We start from the raw sequence: 17,600 nt of genomic DNA on the forward strand, positions 1-17,600 counted from the left end.
TCTTTCCCTTCTCTTTTCCATTGTCCTTCATAAGCAGACGTGTAACAAGGCCAGATTCTCCACTGCTTTGTATCTGGTCTTGTCATTTACACCTAAGCAAAGTGAGTACAAAGCACATATAAGACAGTACCACCATTCTGACCGGGCTCCCATGTAAACCCACTTCGCTATTAAGCAATCAACAGTGGAAGAATCAGATGTTCCACAGTATATACAATGTGCTCCTAACAACGGTATCTGATTCTGGATGAAATACAGGCTGTTTCCACATCTGCTGTCCATTATAATATGGAGCCAGGGCAGGGTGCTTTTCTGTCAGAGACTGAAACCGTGGAACAATGACTGATGCTTTTCTCAGGAATACTGCTGAGCAGAGACTGAAATTGCACAAGATAGGAATACTGTCAGGTTTTAAAAGGTAATAAGATACTACGTGGCCAAGGGCAGTCTGGTGCAAGTGGACCTGTCACTTGTTTCCATGTGCTTTCAAACCAGTTGGGTTTCGACAAGAGTCCTGTATTGTTTCAAGCACCAAGGCTGTAACTGTTCATGCTGAAGATCAGATGCATTACCTGAATCCATCTTCAGAACTTCAACTTAACCTCACCCAGTTTTCTGAGTTTCTTTGTACCCTTCTTGGTATTTAATGCTCTGTTCTCCAGAACCCACCTAGTTTACAAGCATTTGGGGCTTCACTTTAACCCCTTCATGGATGGTAAGCTAGAAAAACGAAGAAACCCAGGTTTAACTAGGTTAACTAACTTCCAGGTCAGGATGCCTTTCAAAGCACTCAGATTTCAGATTTTAGAATATAAAAGAACTCCTAAGGTATGATCATTGCCCTCAAGTGTGTTGTCTGACTCTTTCTCAACTCCCAGTTTCTCACTGTTTCAGTACTGGCAGAGTCCTTTCTGTCTTCTCACTAAGTCCCATTTTCCTGGGGGAATTTCTGTCAACCCTGCTTGAAAGATTCCTCAAGCACCATCTTCTCCAAGTTTGTCCTCAGAAGATGCACATTCACTAGCCATGATTTTCAGTGCGTTACGGGTTTCAGTCAGAGTCTGAGAGAGCATTAAACGTACCATCTTCTGTTACTGCAGTGATGGCTTTCAGCCATAACTCTTCTGGGAGGCAACAGATACCTTTTCTGGTATTCTGCCTAGAATACATCATAGTAGTATTAATTTAGACAAAATTTTATCTGTTAATTATGTGTCTCAAAATGTTAGTTATAGTAAAAGTTGCAGGCTACAATTTAGGTTGAGCTTGATCCTGTCTTGGCTGAGAGAGGTTAGAGAATGATGGGAGCAAGGTTAGCCTCATGTGAATAAAGTGGGAGAAGAAGTTTGGGGAGAGACAGTCTGACCTGTGTCATTAGAGTTGGAGGAGCTTATCAAAGATAGAATCATCCAACACTGTATGGAAGATGACTTTGAAATGTTATATGTTTTACAAATCCACATCTAAGATCACGCTTCCATGAAATCCAGTTTGCTACCCACCTATTTATCTCACTGATTCCTTGCAGGCTCCTTGTTATCACTGAACCCTGTGAGTCTATTGCATGGTATTGCAGTCAAACCATCTGACCAGCTGAAAGGAAGCGTCTCTACCATGGGATTATGGTCCACTTTCCTAGCCATGACTGAGAAGGACAATTTCCTTATGATCAAATCATGTGAATTACTGTAATTTGCACAGGAAATTCTTCCCTGACTTGTGTAATCAGTTTCCTGGAGATGGCGCTTGAACCACATATGTTGCCTTTTGTCATTTTTATGATAAATATAACATACCTTCAATATGTTCTGACAGGAGAGTGAAAATCTAGCTGATGCTGAAGAGAGATGTGAAGGACTTATCAAAAGTAAAATCCAGCTGGAAGCTAAAATTAAAGAACTAAGTGAAAGAATGGAGGATGAAGAGGAGACGAATGCTGAACTGACAGCAAAGAAGAGGAAACTTGAAAATGAGTGCTCTGAGCTGAAGAAAGATATTGATGATCTTGAACTGACTCTGGCCAAAGTGGAAAAGGAGAAGCATGCAACAGAGAATAAGGTGACAGAGGAATCAGGGAAACATTCTTCCCCAGACAGTTTTCAGTTTTGTGGAAAGTTGCGGTCATTCCTAAGTGCTCTGAAAGGAAGTGGTATGTGCCTAAGGCGTAGGAGAGAGGTATTGCCACTTAATCACCTGTGACAGAAATTTTTTTGTTAAAATTATAACTTTCTTTAGGAAAAATATATTTTATGTGACAGTTCAAAAAGTGTTAAGAGGTTGTTATGGTGCTTGATAAAGAATTTCCATATTTGGCTATTTGCAGTCATAAGGAACCAGTATATTTGTGTCTCCTGTGTATAATGGAGGACTAGTACGCTTGTGAGTAGCTCAGCACAGAAGGGCTATGCTGGTCCTTTCTCACATGCATTGAGGAGAACTGATTTTGCAGATGTCAAATATTTTCTTATCATTCTTTTAAATTTAAGCAGCCCCGGTCTCAGCCCTAGCTGAGGACATCCTTCCTTCCATTGACTTGACAATACGATGAGAGTTCTTCCTGACTTCTAAGGTTCAGACTGCCAGTGTAGCAAGGAGAGTCTGTATCAGGTGGTCATTAACTCATTTATCTCCCAGTAAAAGCACAGGTCTCTTCATGTACATCTCAATGATCAATGTGAAGAGACAGAATTGAGATATATATGTTAGAATTCAAAAGCCCATGTCTGTGGTGACAGTGTTCAGTCCTGCTGTGGAAACAATACTAGCAGAGATGTAATTACAACCTTGAGGTTCCCTTCACTGCCATCACTGAGAACAATACTGGATCCCAAGTTTGCAATTACAGATATGTTGGACATTTCTATACTAATGCTTAGAGGAAATCTAGCTGGTGCTGGGTATTAGGATAAGGGAGTGTCTTATCAGATATCAGGGCCATATAGCTAAAGCACTTAGCGGAGTGGACTTTCCTTATCCCTACTGTCAGGCTTTCCCATCGGAATGAGACAAATGGGAAGCAAGGGTGAGGCAGGCTAAAGCACAGCGCCTGATGTGTTTGAGATGAGGTTGCTGGTGTGCAATGCTCCATTGAATAAGTTTCCAAGATAAAGCTAGCAGAGCTGGGATCTCCAGCAGCCCAGTTAGAAGCTCCTGCCCTAAATTCATGATCACCTGTTCCAAGGGCATAATGTTCTTTGTCATGTTATCATGTTCCTTTCAATTTTATGGAAAACTTAACGTATCTTTGGCTATGCTTGGCACTTGATAATATCTTTTTAAAGAACTTCACTTGCTGAGAATTTACAGCTGTTTGCCTAGCAAATGTATCACATGCAGGAAATGCATTTTTTGAGCAAGAACAACTCAGAGGCCTTTTGTAAATCCCAGTGGGAAAAGCTTGCAGAGGCAAGTGAAGATCTAGCACACTACAGAATTCAGAAAATGGTAGACAAAAACAACTAAAGCAAGAATTCCTACCATTGCAGGACCAGAGAGGTGTGACTGTCAGGCATGACACTTGTTGCCACCCTCATCATGAACGATATAGACCTTCTGTGGAGAGCATTTTGACTACATCCATGCAAGGTTTTGCAAGGGTGCACTCACTGTGTTCTCAGTCTGTCATTTCTCAAGGCACCCCCTCATAGTACGGATGTTGGCTGTCTAACAGGTTAAGAATCTTACTGAAGAGATGGAAGCTCTGGATGAAAATATTTCTAAACTCACTAAGGAGAAAAAGGCCCTCCAGGAAGCCCACCAGCAGACACTGGATGACTTGCAAGTTGAGGAAGACAAAGTCAGCACACTCACCAAAACCAAGACCAAACTGGAGCAGCAAGTAGATGATGTAAGAAAAAGGTTTTGGGTTGTGTAGGGGGATGCTCTGATGAACTAGAAGAGACTAGAAATCTGTAGTTGGGAGTATAAGCAACACCTAAAGCAGCCAAGCCAGCTCAAATAATTTCAACTAATAAATCATTGCCAGTTGACAGGGTATTGTGGAATCCAGCACATCTTTCATCTTTCCCTGCCTATTTAAACTATGTTCATCACTGGGTATTTCAGCATTGTAGACTTTTGTTCCCCATTTTAACCAATTAGCTGGAGCAGTATATCTGTGGCAGTTTGAAGTTTGCTGCAGAGTTATTTGTGGTCTCTTACTGTGCAGTGTAGATATACTCCAGGAAGTTATGAAAACTGGGAATTTGTCAATATTTAGCAGCATATATGCTAGGAACTGCAGCCACTGGAAAATTTTAATTTCTGTATTTTTCAAAAACTTGCATTTCAACTGTGCACAGCCAAGTTGCGGACAGCTTAATATCTGAAACCAAAGCAAAATGGCAGCTCTGATCTTGCAGCGAGAGTGTAGCACAGGTGGAGATGAGAAGTATATACAGGATCTGATTGTTTTCTCTATTCATCAATTTCCAACTCTAGTTAGATTTTTAAATCAAGAATAGTTACTTTCAAAGTATAATTTATGTGTTTTGAAGTATGTTTTATGTGTTTTAGCTTGAAGGATCTCTGGAACAAGAGAAGAAACTGCGAATGGACCTTGAGAGAGCAAAGAGAAAACTGGAAGGAGATCTGAAAATGTCTCAAGATTCCATCACGGATCTGGAAAATGATAAGCAACAGATGGATGACAGGCTAAAAAAGTATTGCACTGACTTTTTATGCTCTGAATTCTAAAATTCAGATTTTATCTTAACCATATTGAATTTGCATTCTTGTTCTTTAACAGAAAAGATTTTGAAATTAGCCAGCTGCAAAGTAAAATTGAAGTTGAGCAGGCTCAAAGTTCTCAGCTGCAAAAGAAAATTAAGGAGCTTCAGGTAAAGTCTAAGAGTTATTTATATTTTTAGTAGCTGAGCACAAGTTCCTTAGAATTAATTTATATTTCTTCTTAGACTGTTCTACAAAAATATTTTCCTACCCATGAATACAACAATTAACATGGACTTTGGGTGCTGTTCCCATCTCAGGGCACTTTTACAGAAGCTCTGGCCTCTAATCATACATAACTATGTAAGAAATTTCTGAAGTGAAGCTTGTGGCAGGCTTTGAAAATGGATCAGATACTGAGTTATAACAGTAGTGAAGCCACTGAGAATTACTTTTGTAAGAAAACAACAGAATGTGACATAATAATGTCATGCTTCACTCTCTATGCTGATATAAATGGGTGTGAATGTTTGCTCTTTATTCCTTAATGATAATTTCAAATCTGTCTATTCAGAAGTCCTCATTTAACCAATTAACTTTCACAGGCTCGAATAGAGGAACTGGAGGAAGAAATTGAGGCTGAACGTGCAATCTGTGCAAAGACTGAAAAGCAGCGAGTTGACCTCTCCAGGGAGCTAGAGGAGATCAGCGAGCGCCTGGAGGAAGCAGGAGGGGCTACCGCAGCTCAGATTGAGATGAACAAGAAGCGTGAGGCAGAATTTCAGAAGATGCGTCGCGACCTCGAAGAGGCCACGCTGCAGCACGAAGCCACGGCTGCCGCCCTGCGGAAGAAGCACGCGGACAGCACAGCTGAGCTTGGGGAGCAGATCGACAACCTGCAACGAGTGAAGCAGAAGCTGGAGAAGGAGAAGAGTGAGCTGAAGATGGAGATTGACGACTTGGCCAGTAACATGGAGTCTGTCTCCAAAGCCAAGGTTGCTGCACAGGAAGAAACATTTCTCATCACTACCATTGTTCTTCTGAACAATTAGATGAGCTGAAGGATATGCTTTCTATCTCTTAACAGAGCAATCTGGAAAAGATGTGCCGAGCTCTTGAAGACCAGTTCAGTGAAGTCAGAACCAAAGATGATGAACATATGCGACTAATTAATGATCTGAACATGCAGAAAACACGTCTACAGACTGAGAATGGTGTGTCCCTAGATGAAATGTAATAGTCCTGTGCCAAGCACTTAAATATGCTGTCTGAATGCCTGTGTATTTTGTAACATATTCATCACTGGGTGATCTGAACAAAACTCAGACTGTAGAATTTCTTCCTGGTAGCAGTCATAGAAACTCAACCCAGGGAAACATAAAACCAAAACAAAAGAAGCACTGTAAATCAAAATGAATGTGTGAGTTTGTGGTCAGTTCATCCCCTTTCCTTTGATGCCAGCACAACGTTTCTCTTTGATAGCTTTTTCCTACTGGTGGGAATGAAATTGCTACTCTACCTTCATTTTACCACATTATATCTTGTAATCACTTTCCATATGGCTAGCTCTTCTCATTTGTATGTTTTATGTCTCATATCTCTGTCTAAAAAAAATAAACATTTTCTCGTTAGGTGAACTTACTCGGCAATTGGAGGAGAAGGAGTCCTTGATTTCTCAGTTGACTCGAGGCAAACATGCTTTCACTCAGCAGACTGAAGAGCTGAAGAGGCAACTAGAGGAAGAAAATAAGGTGATTTGTTTTAATTTGGACCAACAAATTGTAAAATAAATCAATGAGCTAAAACAATAAATGACATTTCTCCTCAGAGAAAGGTGGAGACATCAGAACAGTGAAACTTTTGAACTTTGCCTTGGAGTATAACACAGAGAAGAGACATTAGAAATGAAATAAGGAAGACAGTTTAATTCCTTCTCATCATGCTTTCTGAAGTTCAAAAACATGAGAGAAGTGAATGAAAATAGCTCTGTGTGCATACCTTTCTGCTACAGGAAATCCCTGAGGCAAAGAAAACAGCAGCAGCCAAAAAAAGGAAAGAGAGCAGGAGTGCAAGCATACCCAGGGTTAGATATGACAAGACAGTTCAAAGTTTCTTCCACTTTCAGATAAACACCAAACTCTACCTGAGAAGCTTACAGGGAAACTTCTTGAGAGATAACTCCCACCTTGTCTGTTGCTGGTGTCTTTGCCTGAAGCACTTGGTGCAGATGTGTTTGAGAGGCAGTATCCCAGACAAGATGGACAAGCGCCTGATCTTGTTTAACAACATCAAGTCTGAAACACAGAGTCCCTTATGTTATTCACTTTGCTCCTTCTGTTACTCTAGCAACTGTTGCACATGGGCAGTGAGGTGTGGAGTTTTTATCAAAATACAGTAAAAAAATCCAGTCACAAATTGTTAATGTTTTGACAATTTGTATAATTTTAACTCCCCAGGCCAAGAATGCCCTGGCCCACGCCTTGCAGTCTGCTCGCCACGACTGTGACTTGCTCCGGGAACAATATGAGGAGGAGCAGGAAGCCAAGGGGGAGCTGCAGCGGGACCTGGCTGCAGCGCGCCCTGTCCAAGGCCAACAGCGAAGTGGCCCAGTGGAGAACCAAATACGAGACGGACGCTATTCAGCGCACGGAGGAGCTGGAGGAGGCCAAGTACGTGGAGGGATGGTCTAGAGCAAGTAGGAAGATATTTAAGTATAAATGTGAGAAGGAACTGGAGGAAACCAGAATATGCTTGTATTGGGAATATGCAGAGCGGTGTGTTTTGTAATGTGTTAGGAGTGGAAAGTGGAGTGGAGGTTTAAAGGAGGAGGAGGAGTAGAGGCTTGGGAGTGCCTACAGAAAGGAGAATTCCAGTGCATTAACTATGGAGTTAATCACAGTAGTTGAAAAATCACATTCTTTACACTGGCAATATTGAAAGTGTGTTTCTGGTCCCTCTCCACATTGGTGTAGTCTACCCCTTGGGTAAGTATTCTCCCAGCCTATGCACCACCCCAGCGTGCTGTGTCATCCCAGGTTTCTATCGATGCTCTCTGTTCACACCATCACAGCTTTCTGTTGCTCTCTCTACCCATCTCCCCCATGCCAAACTCCCTTCCTGTCCACTTTCTGAGAACGTCAGAATTTTCCTTCCCTCAGCGCTGATTTTCTCATCCTGCAGAAAGAAGCTTGCTCAGCACATGCAGGAGTCAGAGGAGCAGATTGAGGCTGTCAACTCAAAGTGTGCTTCACTGGAGAAGACAAAGCAGAGGCTGCAGGGGGAAGTGGATGACCTCATGATTGACGTGGAGAGGTTGAACACAGCCTGTGCAGCATTTGATAAAAAGCAGAAGAATTTTGACAAGGTTCATTTAAAGAGCCTGCCACATCTGAACATTGTTAGACATTTGATAGGCCAGGCCAAATTCTGAAATTATGAAAGTTCTGCACTCACAGTAAGATAAATTACATTTTATCCAAAGCAAAGCTATGGTAAGGAGCACGTAACAGGACATATAGTAATGATAATGTCACAGTGTGAGTAACTCCAGATGACCACAGCAAACAATAAAGTAGTTTTCTGATAGTTTTAAAAAGCATGAAGTCTTCACAAGGGAGATTGGGAGGATCCATATCTAGTCTTTGATCAAGCAGACTGAGCAAGTATTCGCATGCAAGCTAACAGGCCCTGACTTTCACCTGGTGTTAAGCCTGCCAGCCTTGTATTTGGGTTAGGCAGAGCCTCAGACTCCTTTACACAGTTCCAGCCTTCACTGCCTTTAATAACATTTGAAAGAATCAACACTGTTTGACCAAGTGATGTTGCACAGCCCTGTGCCTTGGCCTGGCCTTGTGTGAGTGAATTAGGTGAATGTGCTAAAAAAGATGCCCCACAGGGCTGTGGTATCAAACTCAGGAGACAATCGGTACAACGTGGTCTTTCCTTGTGGGCTGAGTGCAAGACCACTGACTCCTGCAGTAATAAAAAGGCTCACACAGCCTCATTCAGACTAACCACATCGTGTCCAGGCTGATGTCAAAGCAAACTCCTGCCTGAGAGCTTGGGGTATGCACTGGTGCTGGCTGAAGAGGATAATTTAAGTAGTTTCCACCAAAACAGACAGAGTATGTATCACAGTGAGTTGATTGTCACAGGCAGAGAACAGTCCAAAGCAAAAAACCGTAAGACAGGCCATGCCTCTTGGGTTCTTGTCCTGTAAACATGCAGAGGCAGCAGTGTTGCAGAATGGGTCATTCTTATGCTCCTGTCACTCCAGGTGCTGGCTGAATGGAAGCAGAAGTACCAGGAGAGTCAGGCTGACCTGGAAGCTGCCCGGAAGGAGTCTCACTCTTTTAGCACTGAGATCTTCCGGATGAAGAATGCCTATGAAGAAATGCTTGACCAGGCTGAGACTGTCAGACGGGAGAACAAGAACCTCCAGCGTAAGTTCAGATCTCTATCAGCCGAGATCCACCATGAGTCCTAAGATGCTTCCATGTTTCTGGGCTACCAGGTCTGCCTCTTCCCAGGGTTTTGTTCTTTATGATTTTCCCACAAAGCTCAGCTTACGCGACTTTCTTTCCTGTTCAGCTGATCACAAAGTCATCTGTAAGCACATGCCTACAGCTTATTACGGCATCTTACCTCCTCATGGTATTCCCCCTCCTTCACGGCATTATAATCCCATTCATGGATAGGGACCAAATTAATTGAATGGACAGAAATGATGATGAAACCAGATACTCATTTTTTTCAGATTATTTCAGTCACTGCCATTAGAAAAAATCTGCAGGGCTGTTGTCTATCTCCTGATTATTGGAGGACCATGCAGCTGTGGCACAACGGATTGGCATTTAATAAGCATTTATACGAACTGTATAAAGGAAACACAACTCAGTTCCTTTTTGTGAGCTGAATGATCCCTGGGGAGTATCTGAGGATAAAGAGAGCAATCAAACAGGACTGTCTTGGGAGATGTAATTTCACTATCCAGAGGAAGTTGACATTATTCTCTGAGCTCACTCCAGTTGGTCCCTCTCATTTTCAAATTGCACACTGAACTGGAAATAGCAGGTAATCAGAAATAAAGATTGCACACGAGACAAGACCTATTATTTCTCCTCACTGCTGCATCACATTACATCATTATCTGTTCCGTCACTCCCATTGCCAAGCAGCAATTGCAAGTGCCATTGACAACATTATCTAAGATGAGTTGAGTGTGTGTTTTCTGTGTTGCAGAGGAAATTTCTGATCTGACTGAACAGATTGCTGAATCTGGAAAAGCTAATCATGGACTGGAGAAAGCAAAGAAACAAATTGAGCAAGAAAAGTGTGACCTTCAAGCAGCATTAGAAGAAGCAGAGGCAAGTGTCCTGAATAAGGGGGCTTGTTTTTAGAGAGATCATGAATGGAGAAAATTTGGAGATTTTATATTCCTGTTTATCCTGATACCGTCACAAAGGTGCAGTATGAGAGCACAAGCAGACCAAATAGCATAGGGACTGCTCTTCTCCCATACCAATGTGGCATTCCTTGCTGTGCTATCATGCACAAAAAAATTCAGTCCCAGACTAAAATTAAGCTCATTTTGCACCACCTGTTCGAATTTGCTTCTGTGAAAGTCTGAAAAAAGGTCATTTGTATTTCAAAACTGACAATTTTTGTTTTCTAGTCAAATTAATCAAGGGTGTTTTCAGAGCAGGTCTAATCCATACTTAAAAGTCTTCTCAATGTCACCTCCTGTTCAAAGAAAGCTGAATGCTGAAGAGAATTAAGATTATATTTCTTCAGTTCCTCCACTTTCAATGAATGGGAGTCAGTAAGACATTCAAAGAGGAGTCAGTTCACAGGACATCAGTTCTGATGAACATGGAGAGGTTGCTGAGGATAAGCTGAATCTTGGAGGTGCCACTGGTACACTGACGTGTTTTGCTGACACAGGCTGCATACCAGGTCCCACAATTCCATGTTTTCTCAGTCTTCCTTACTGTCTTTGGCTATCCCTCAGCTCTTCGTAACTTTAAATCTTACTTTTTTCCCATTCCATGCCAGATTGCAGCTCCTGCAGTACCCTCTTGTCCGGGTTCTGCCTTTTGTTCCCTATCTGCCCTGACTGCCTCTTGGAAAAGCTTTTTTAATTCTGTATGACCATATCTGATTCTCCACAAAATGTCTTTGAGAGCATTTCATGGAGCTGCCCATGGTATACCTAGGGCATAGCTCAAACACAGAAACACAGAATTAACTTAGGTTGGAAAGGATCTCTGGAGGTCTTTAGTCCAACCTCCTGCTCAAAGCAGGGCTAACTTCAAAATTACATTAGGTTGCTCAAAGCCTTGTCTAACTGGTCTTTACAATTTCCAGGAATGGAGAATTCATAGTATTGCTGGACAACCTTTTCCAGTGTGGCATCATTCTCATGGGAAAACATTTTTATCCTTATATGCAGTCAGGATTTCCCTTGTATCAACTTGTGACTGTTGCCTTTTGTCTTTTTGCTGTCCAACACCAAGAAGAGCCTCACCTTATTTTCTCTGTAACTCCCCTTAGGTAGAAAAAGAAGTAAAAAAAAAAAAACCAGACACATCTCTAATCTTTAGATCTCACTAGATGGGCGGGCAGTAGGAGCAAGAGTTATAGTGGCCATGCAAATCCATCTGCTCTAATTCATGCATCTAAATGTCATCAGCCTAATCCTGAATTAGTCACCATAGGCTCATTCTAGAATCAAAAAGGAGAAATAGGCATCGCTGGAGGGTCTGTTCTTAAAAGGGATGCTGAGGCTACATCAACTGTTTCATTCTCTGGATGTGCTTATTTCTGTCCACTGGTTCTAAAGACCCAGCCTCAGGCTTTTAACGCCTAGACATCTGAAGCCAGATGATATGAGTGTCAGAGGGAAAAGGCTGTATGGAAGAGGAACATGCTCACACAGTCGCTGGGGTGGGACTAAGTGCAGAGCCCCTAAGCAGAATTCAGCATGGAGATGCAAGAGAAGGCAAGCTTCTTCTGAGCATGAGGCTTAGCTGTCCTATTTTATGTTTTCACATGTTTTATTATCTTTGCAGTGTCAACATAGCCCTCAGTGCCCAGACCTTGTGGTATTGGAGGCATTTTCCTAAGGAGTCTTATTCCTAAATTACTGATTAATATCCAGCTGAGGTATAATGACTCTTGTGTATGGGAATAGCAGTCAGCTTTTTCAGCGTTAGGCCTTTTCTAAAGGTCCACAGTAAGGCAAATATATCTGCCTTACTGGCTGCAACGTGTCAAAATTATGCACAGGCATTTCCCAGTAATGGTCACTACAGAGACGAATGATATCATTTCAACCCTGCCAGGGCTCTTTAGAACATGAAGAGGGAAAAATCTTACGTGTTCAGCTGGAGCTGAACCAGGTGAAGTCAGAGGTTGATAGAAGGAGTGCGGAGAAAGATGAGGAAATTCAACAGCTGAAGAGAAATCACCAGAGGGTATTAGAGTCTATGCAGACCACGCTGGATGCTGAGATCAGAAGCAGAAATGATGCTTTGAGGCTGAAAAAGAAGATGGAGGGAGATCTGAATGACATGGAAATACAGCTGAGCCATGCCAACTGTCAGGTAGCAGGGACACAGAAGCACCTCAAAGCTGTGCAGGGGCAACTCAAGGTAGGAACCACAAGGGCTACTGTCCTACAGATCTTTGCCACTCACTCTGCTTTCCTCCGAGTCTCACGGTGCTTTCACCTTCCAAGGATTCCCAGCTCCATTTGGATGATGCTTTGAGAGAGAATGATGACCTGAAGGAGCAGCTTGCTATGGTAGAGCGTAGGAACAATCTGATAACAACAGAAATGGAGGAGATGCGAGCTGCTATGGAGCAGACAGAGCGAGCCCGGAAAGTTTCTGAGCAGGAGCTGACTGATGCCAGTGAGCGAGTGCAGCTTCTCCACTCACAGGTATTTGGTATCTCCTTTACAATAAGCATGTATGAGTGGCATGAAATGGTGTGGGAATGACCCGTCTTTGGACTGTCCCAACAGAACACAAGCCTCCTCAACACCAAGAAGAGACTGGAAGTGGACATTACTCATTTACAGAATGAAGTCGAAGACAGCATTCAGGAAGCCAGAAATGCAGAGGAGAAAGCAAAGAAAGCTATCACAGATGTGAGCCCTCTTGCCTCTCTTCCATTTTATACTACTGCAGTCATTTTTACATTTTAGAAAAGCAGCAATCAGGTGGAGGAGAACCAATTCTTCAACATAGGAACAGAAAATATTGGTGACACGCAATCCCTCCCACATGGGCCTCACTCAGCCTCTGCCCTACTGCTTGCCATGGAAGACCCCTTCAGTCTAGGTCCTCTACTCATGTTCTGCTAGCAGTCTGTATTGAAGAGGCATCCTGTCTTCCCTTCCCCATACCCACATTCACTTTTGCTTCCAGGATAAATGTAATAGACAGGACAGAACAGACAGTAGCAAAATTGTAATAGGAAAAGAGTAGTCTGAACCAAGTCCTGTTTAGACACAGCACAGAAAAGCAGCAATTAAGACTAAAATCATACATGCTTCTATACAAATGCTAGACATGTAAGAAATAAAAAAAGAGAATAGATATGTTTAATTTAAACAAGGCTACAGTTCCACAGCATCAGAAGAAACAAATCTTAGGACTATCTAGGAAAGATATATGAAAATGAAACAGAAAGTGGTTACACTATTGCTTCAAGTCATGGTGCGCCTGGGCCTGAAGTGCTGTGTCTAGTTCTGGTTGCCCGCCAGCAGCAGTGCTGCAGGTCCCCTCTGCCCTCTCTGCCCTGTCACATTGGTGACAGCTATCCATCCCGGGCTCTGAAGATCTCAGCAGGCACAAGCTTTTCATTGTCGTTCAAGATACTTGGGGTCATTTCATTGACAAAAACTGCTTAGGAGTCTGACTTTTTTGGCAAATTCAGGCACCAAATGGCCAGATAGTCAATATCATTTGGGAGCCCAGAGATGCAGAGTGCTAGCTGGTGATACTTCAGGATGCCCCTAATTTCCACTGACTCTTAAAAAAGGAAACTTTGGTACTGAGTCATTTACGTGCCTTAATTTTTTTTTTCTTGTCATCAACCCTGCCCGTTCTCCAAGGCACAGTAGTTTTAGAAATACAGATACTGAGAAACAGTGTTGTTCTTTATATGACAGACCCTTAGCACAGCCGTGAGCACTGACTGAGAATGTGGAGAGCCAGACACCAATGTGAAGCTGGGCATTGCTCCCAGGGAGAGCGCAGAACTGCCAGGGATGGGGAGGCATATTCGTAACATAACTGTGCACTACAAACAGGCAGCCATGATGGCAGAAGAGCTGAAGAAGGAGCAGGACACCAGCGCCCACCTGGAGAGGATGAAGAAGAATCTGGAACAGACAGTGAAGGACCTGCAGCACCGTCTGGATGAAGCCGAGCAGCTGGCACTGAAGGGAGGAAAGAAGCAACTCCAGAAATTAGAAGCAAGGGTATGGTGAAGACTAGATTAGGCTAAAGTCAAATTCCTGAGTGGGCCCTTAGTTGCTGGAACCTCTTGGGAAAGTTACAACAGGGACAACCCCAGGTATCTCCAGCAGGTTTGATGAGAGTTACACTGAGTAGTCGAATGTTGCACTGTGGGTGAAGAACTTGAGAATGACCTCATAAAAACTGAGTGGGCAAAAATGGTGGCAGATGAACATCAGGGTAGACATATACGGTAACTTACCCAGGGAAAAATAATTTAAAACATACTTACCTGGGGACAAACTTGGAACTGGCAATTACAGCTCAGCCAGGAGATCTCAGTCTCATCCACGGCAGGCCTCAGAAACTGTTTGTTCAATGTGCAGTAGAAGCAAAAACCCAAAAGAGAAAAAATTTTGGGCTTCCTTAGGAAAGGCACTGAGAACAAGACAGAGGCCATCACTTGCCACTGTATTAAATATACCACGTGCAGTTCTGGTCTCTACAACTCAAGAAGGACCTGACAGTTAGAGAAGCATCCAGGGAATGGCAGCTGAGCAGGTGGAGCCTTATGAGGAAAGACAAACAAGGCTAGGACTCTTCTGTTTGGAGAGGAGATGGCTGAGGGGGATGTGATCAGTTTACAGAATCATGACAGCAGTGACCAAGATGTATTCTGAACGGTTATTCATCAAAATGCACAATATGAGAAGTAAGGATACATGATGCAGATCAGGACATCTTCACCTGGAGATCAGTTTAAAAGAAATAAAAGGAAGTACTTTACAGAGTGGGCAGTGAAATTCTGGAACCTGCTGCCATGGGAGGCTGTAGAGGCAGCTGGTAGAAGGTTCAAAAAGGGATTAGAAATCAGCAGGTTTATAGACATACTTAAGGGAACAGGCACAGATATGCCACCTTACACCTCTAATCTAATGACTGTGGAAGCTGGACAAGTGTGAGGGTAGTAGACAGCGGCCAGGTTTCCATGCTGTCCCTAAATAGTATATGCTGCTGCCTCTCCCAGAGGAGGGACCATTTGCCTGACCCACTTACTGTTCCAAAATACAGCACAACTGTCTGGGAATTAGGTGCTCTTGGCTTTGAAAGGAAATATCCACACAGAAATAAAAACATTGGTGTCCAGGTTTGACTTATATAGACTGCAGAAGAGGCATGGAGCTTTGGGAGGTTGTTAAGGACTATTCACGAGGATGAGCTGGACTCGAAGATTACAAATGCAACAGATTTTCCCCATTTACCCAGTGAACATTGACAGAACCCTCCCTTCCCTGTTTCAATTTCCTCTTCTCTGTCAGATTTAAGTCTAATTTTGACTATAAATGCCCCAGGTATGCACAGCTAAGTTCCTTCTATAAATAACTATGGATTCACACACTATGTCAATACTAGTACAGCATGGTGAGCAGTTTTTAGCTAGCCTTGCCCCAGAAGCAGCTGCAGGAAGCTGCCCTGCACTGCCACTTTCTCTGCAACCTTAGTCCGCAGAACCCTGGTTCCCAGGATCCTACACAGGATCAGCAGCCATTCTTGGCAGCTTGCTGTCTTCACCATGATACTGTGTTTCAGATTAATGAGTTAGAAAACGAGCTTGATGCTGAGCAGAAACAAGGAATAGAGTCACTGAAAGGTGCTCGCAAGTATGAACGAAGGCTGAAGGAGCTCACTTACCAGGTATTTCAAATCCTCTGCCCTCTTACGTGCATCACCTTGGTCCATCTTCCGAGGCTGACTTGATTTTCACTTCCCACAGTCTGAAGAGGATAAGAAAAATATTCTCCGGCTCCAGGACCTGGTGGACAAGCTGCAGTTAAAAGTGAAAGCATACAAGAAACAGGCTGAGGAAGCTGTGAGTGCAGGACTCTTTTTAAGTCTTTGTGGGCCTTGCGTGGAGATTTCCAAAAGGTCTGGGCTCCCACGTTCATTAAAATAATTGAATACTCAGTTTGATAGGGCAGCTATGGCCACTGCCTTTGAATATTCCTTACCTCGTAAAGACTTATGGCTCACAACAGGGCAAGCACAGCTGTAATTATCCTGGAGTTGTTGCACTTTTGGAGCCACACTAGCTAATTTTCCCAGCTGGAACTGAGCAGGACTAATTGTTCTGTCCCCAGCTGAGTGCTCGTGTTGTTGACAGTACTAGACAGAAATGCACAGAGTGCTGGCAATGCAGGGATGTAGCTGTGAGGCTGCCTCGTAGGTGACGTTACTGTGGCGCAGCCAGAGGGTGTTCGGTTAATGGCAACAGGGCAATGTCAGTTTGTGTCCATGTCACTGATGTCACTGCATGGCTTTCAGGAAGAACAGGCAAACACTAATCTCTCACGATGCCGCAAGACCCAGCACGAGCTGGAAGAGGCTGAAGAACGAGCTGATATTGCTGAATGCCAGGTTAACAAGTTGCGAGCCAAAAGTCGTGATATTGGAGGACAGGTGAGTTGGAGGGCTGCAGAAAAGGACCGTTCCTATGGAGCAAATACCACAAAGATCTCTGCCCAAACACCTGGCAGCCACAGCTGTATTCCTCCCACTCTTGCACTGGAGTGTCCTCATAAAGGAAGGCCAGAAATTGGCACTTACTCAAAACCAGTGGGTTTTGAAAGTCCTTTTGGTGCCTCCCAAGACACAGACCAGATATGATCGACTCTAAGAATCCAGGTCTTTCAGCAGAATTGGGAGATACTGGTTCTTTGCCAGTAATATGGCAGAACATTTGCAATAGCCACAGATCTGAAGCAACCCCACAAATAATTCAATTGCTCCAATAACCTCTACATTATCTTCCTTTTTTATATTTAGAAATCAGAGGAATGAGGTCCCTGACCAGAGCTGCAGCAGGCTCCCTTACAATATAGACTTCTGTGCATCCAACAGAGATACTCATTACTTGCTTCAAGTAACTAGGTGTGCATGTAACCTGGTCATATTTAGCCAACCCTAAGTAGAAGCTGTGAGAAATAAAAATAAACCTGGGTGACGCTCTGGTGACTGTAAGGACTATCAATTCGTTATGAGATTGACAGTGAGCATTTGTGAATGGATGTAGCAGGTATGGCAGCAGTTCCCAAAGTCCGGGTTATGTCCTATGCAGGGAAAAGGGTTCCCAGGGCAATGGGAACGCGCTCCTCAATTGTTCTCCACAGTTTCAACTTTCATGCTTGAGAGAAGCTAACAGTTAAATAGGAAAAATACAGAAAAGATCTCTCCGTTAGGGCTGTAACAGTATCTGTGACTTGAACTGCCCCGTTCTTCTGCCTTTGCAGTCCATGGCATAACTCTGTGGGGACAGGGAGAGCGTCTGCTCCAGACAGCGTGTGTGTGTGGGGGGGATCTGCCACGAGTGGAAGGGACGGGTGGGGATCAGCACCCGACACTGTGTGTGTGCGTGCCTGCGTGCTGTGGGATGGGTTGCGTTTGGGGAAGGGAGGGAAAAGGAGGGCA

At 43.4% G+C, this 17,600-nt stretch overlaps 1 protein-coding gene across 1 annotated transcript in view; it reads left to right on the forward strand.

Moving 5' to 3' along the window:
- The window catches only part of LOC103918447 (myosin-3-like), a 36,266-nt gene that overhangs the window by 17,304 nt on the left and 1,362 nt on the right, over positions 1-17,600 (forward strand). The window contains 19 exon segments of the mRNA XM_009325762.1: positions 1,816-2,058; positions 3,671-3,847; positions 4,516-4,661; positions 4,748-4,838; positions 5,274-5,663; positions 5,756-5,882; positions 6,301-6,419; positions 7,125-7,220; positions 7,222-7,337; positions 7,849-8,032; positions 8,945-9,110; positions 9,910-10,034; positions 12,012-12,320; positions 12,407-12,610; positions 12,695-12,820; positions 13,988-14,158; positions 15,726-15,830; positions 15,910-16,005; positions 16,458-16,592. Of these exon segments, the coding sequence (XP_009324037.1) occupies positions 1,816-2,058; positions 3,671-3,847; positions 4,516-4,661; positions 4,748-4,838; positions 5,274-5,663; positions 5,756-5,882; positions 6,301-6,419; positions 7,125-7,220; positions 7,222-7,337; positions 7,849-8,032; positions 8,945-9,110; positions 9,910-10,034; positions 12,012-12,320; positions 12,407-12,610; positions 12,695-12,820; positions 13,988-14,158; positions 15,726-15,830; positions 15,910-16,005; positions 16,458-16,592 (3,126 nt within the window).

Source organism: Pygoscelis adeliae, unplaced genomic scaffold (assembly GCF_000699105.1).
Source record: "Pygoscelis adeliae isolate BGI_AS28 unplaced genomic scaffold, ASM69910v1 Scaffold81, whole genome shotgun sequence".
In the NCBI taxonomy this organism is placed as follows: Eukaryota; Metazoa; Chordata; class Aves; order Sphenisciformes; family Spheniscidae; genus Pygoscelis; species Pygoscelis adeliae.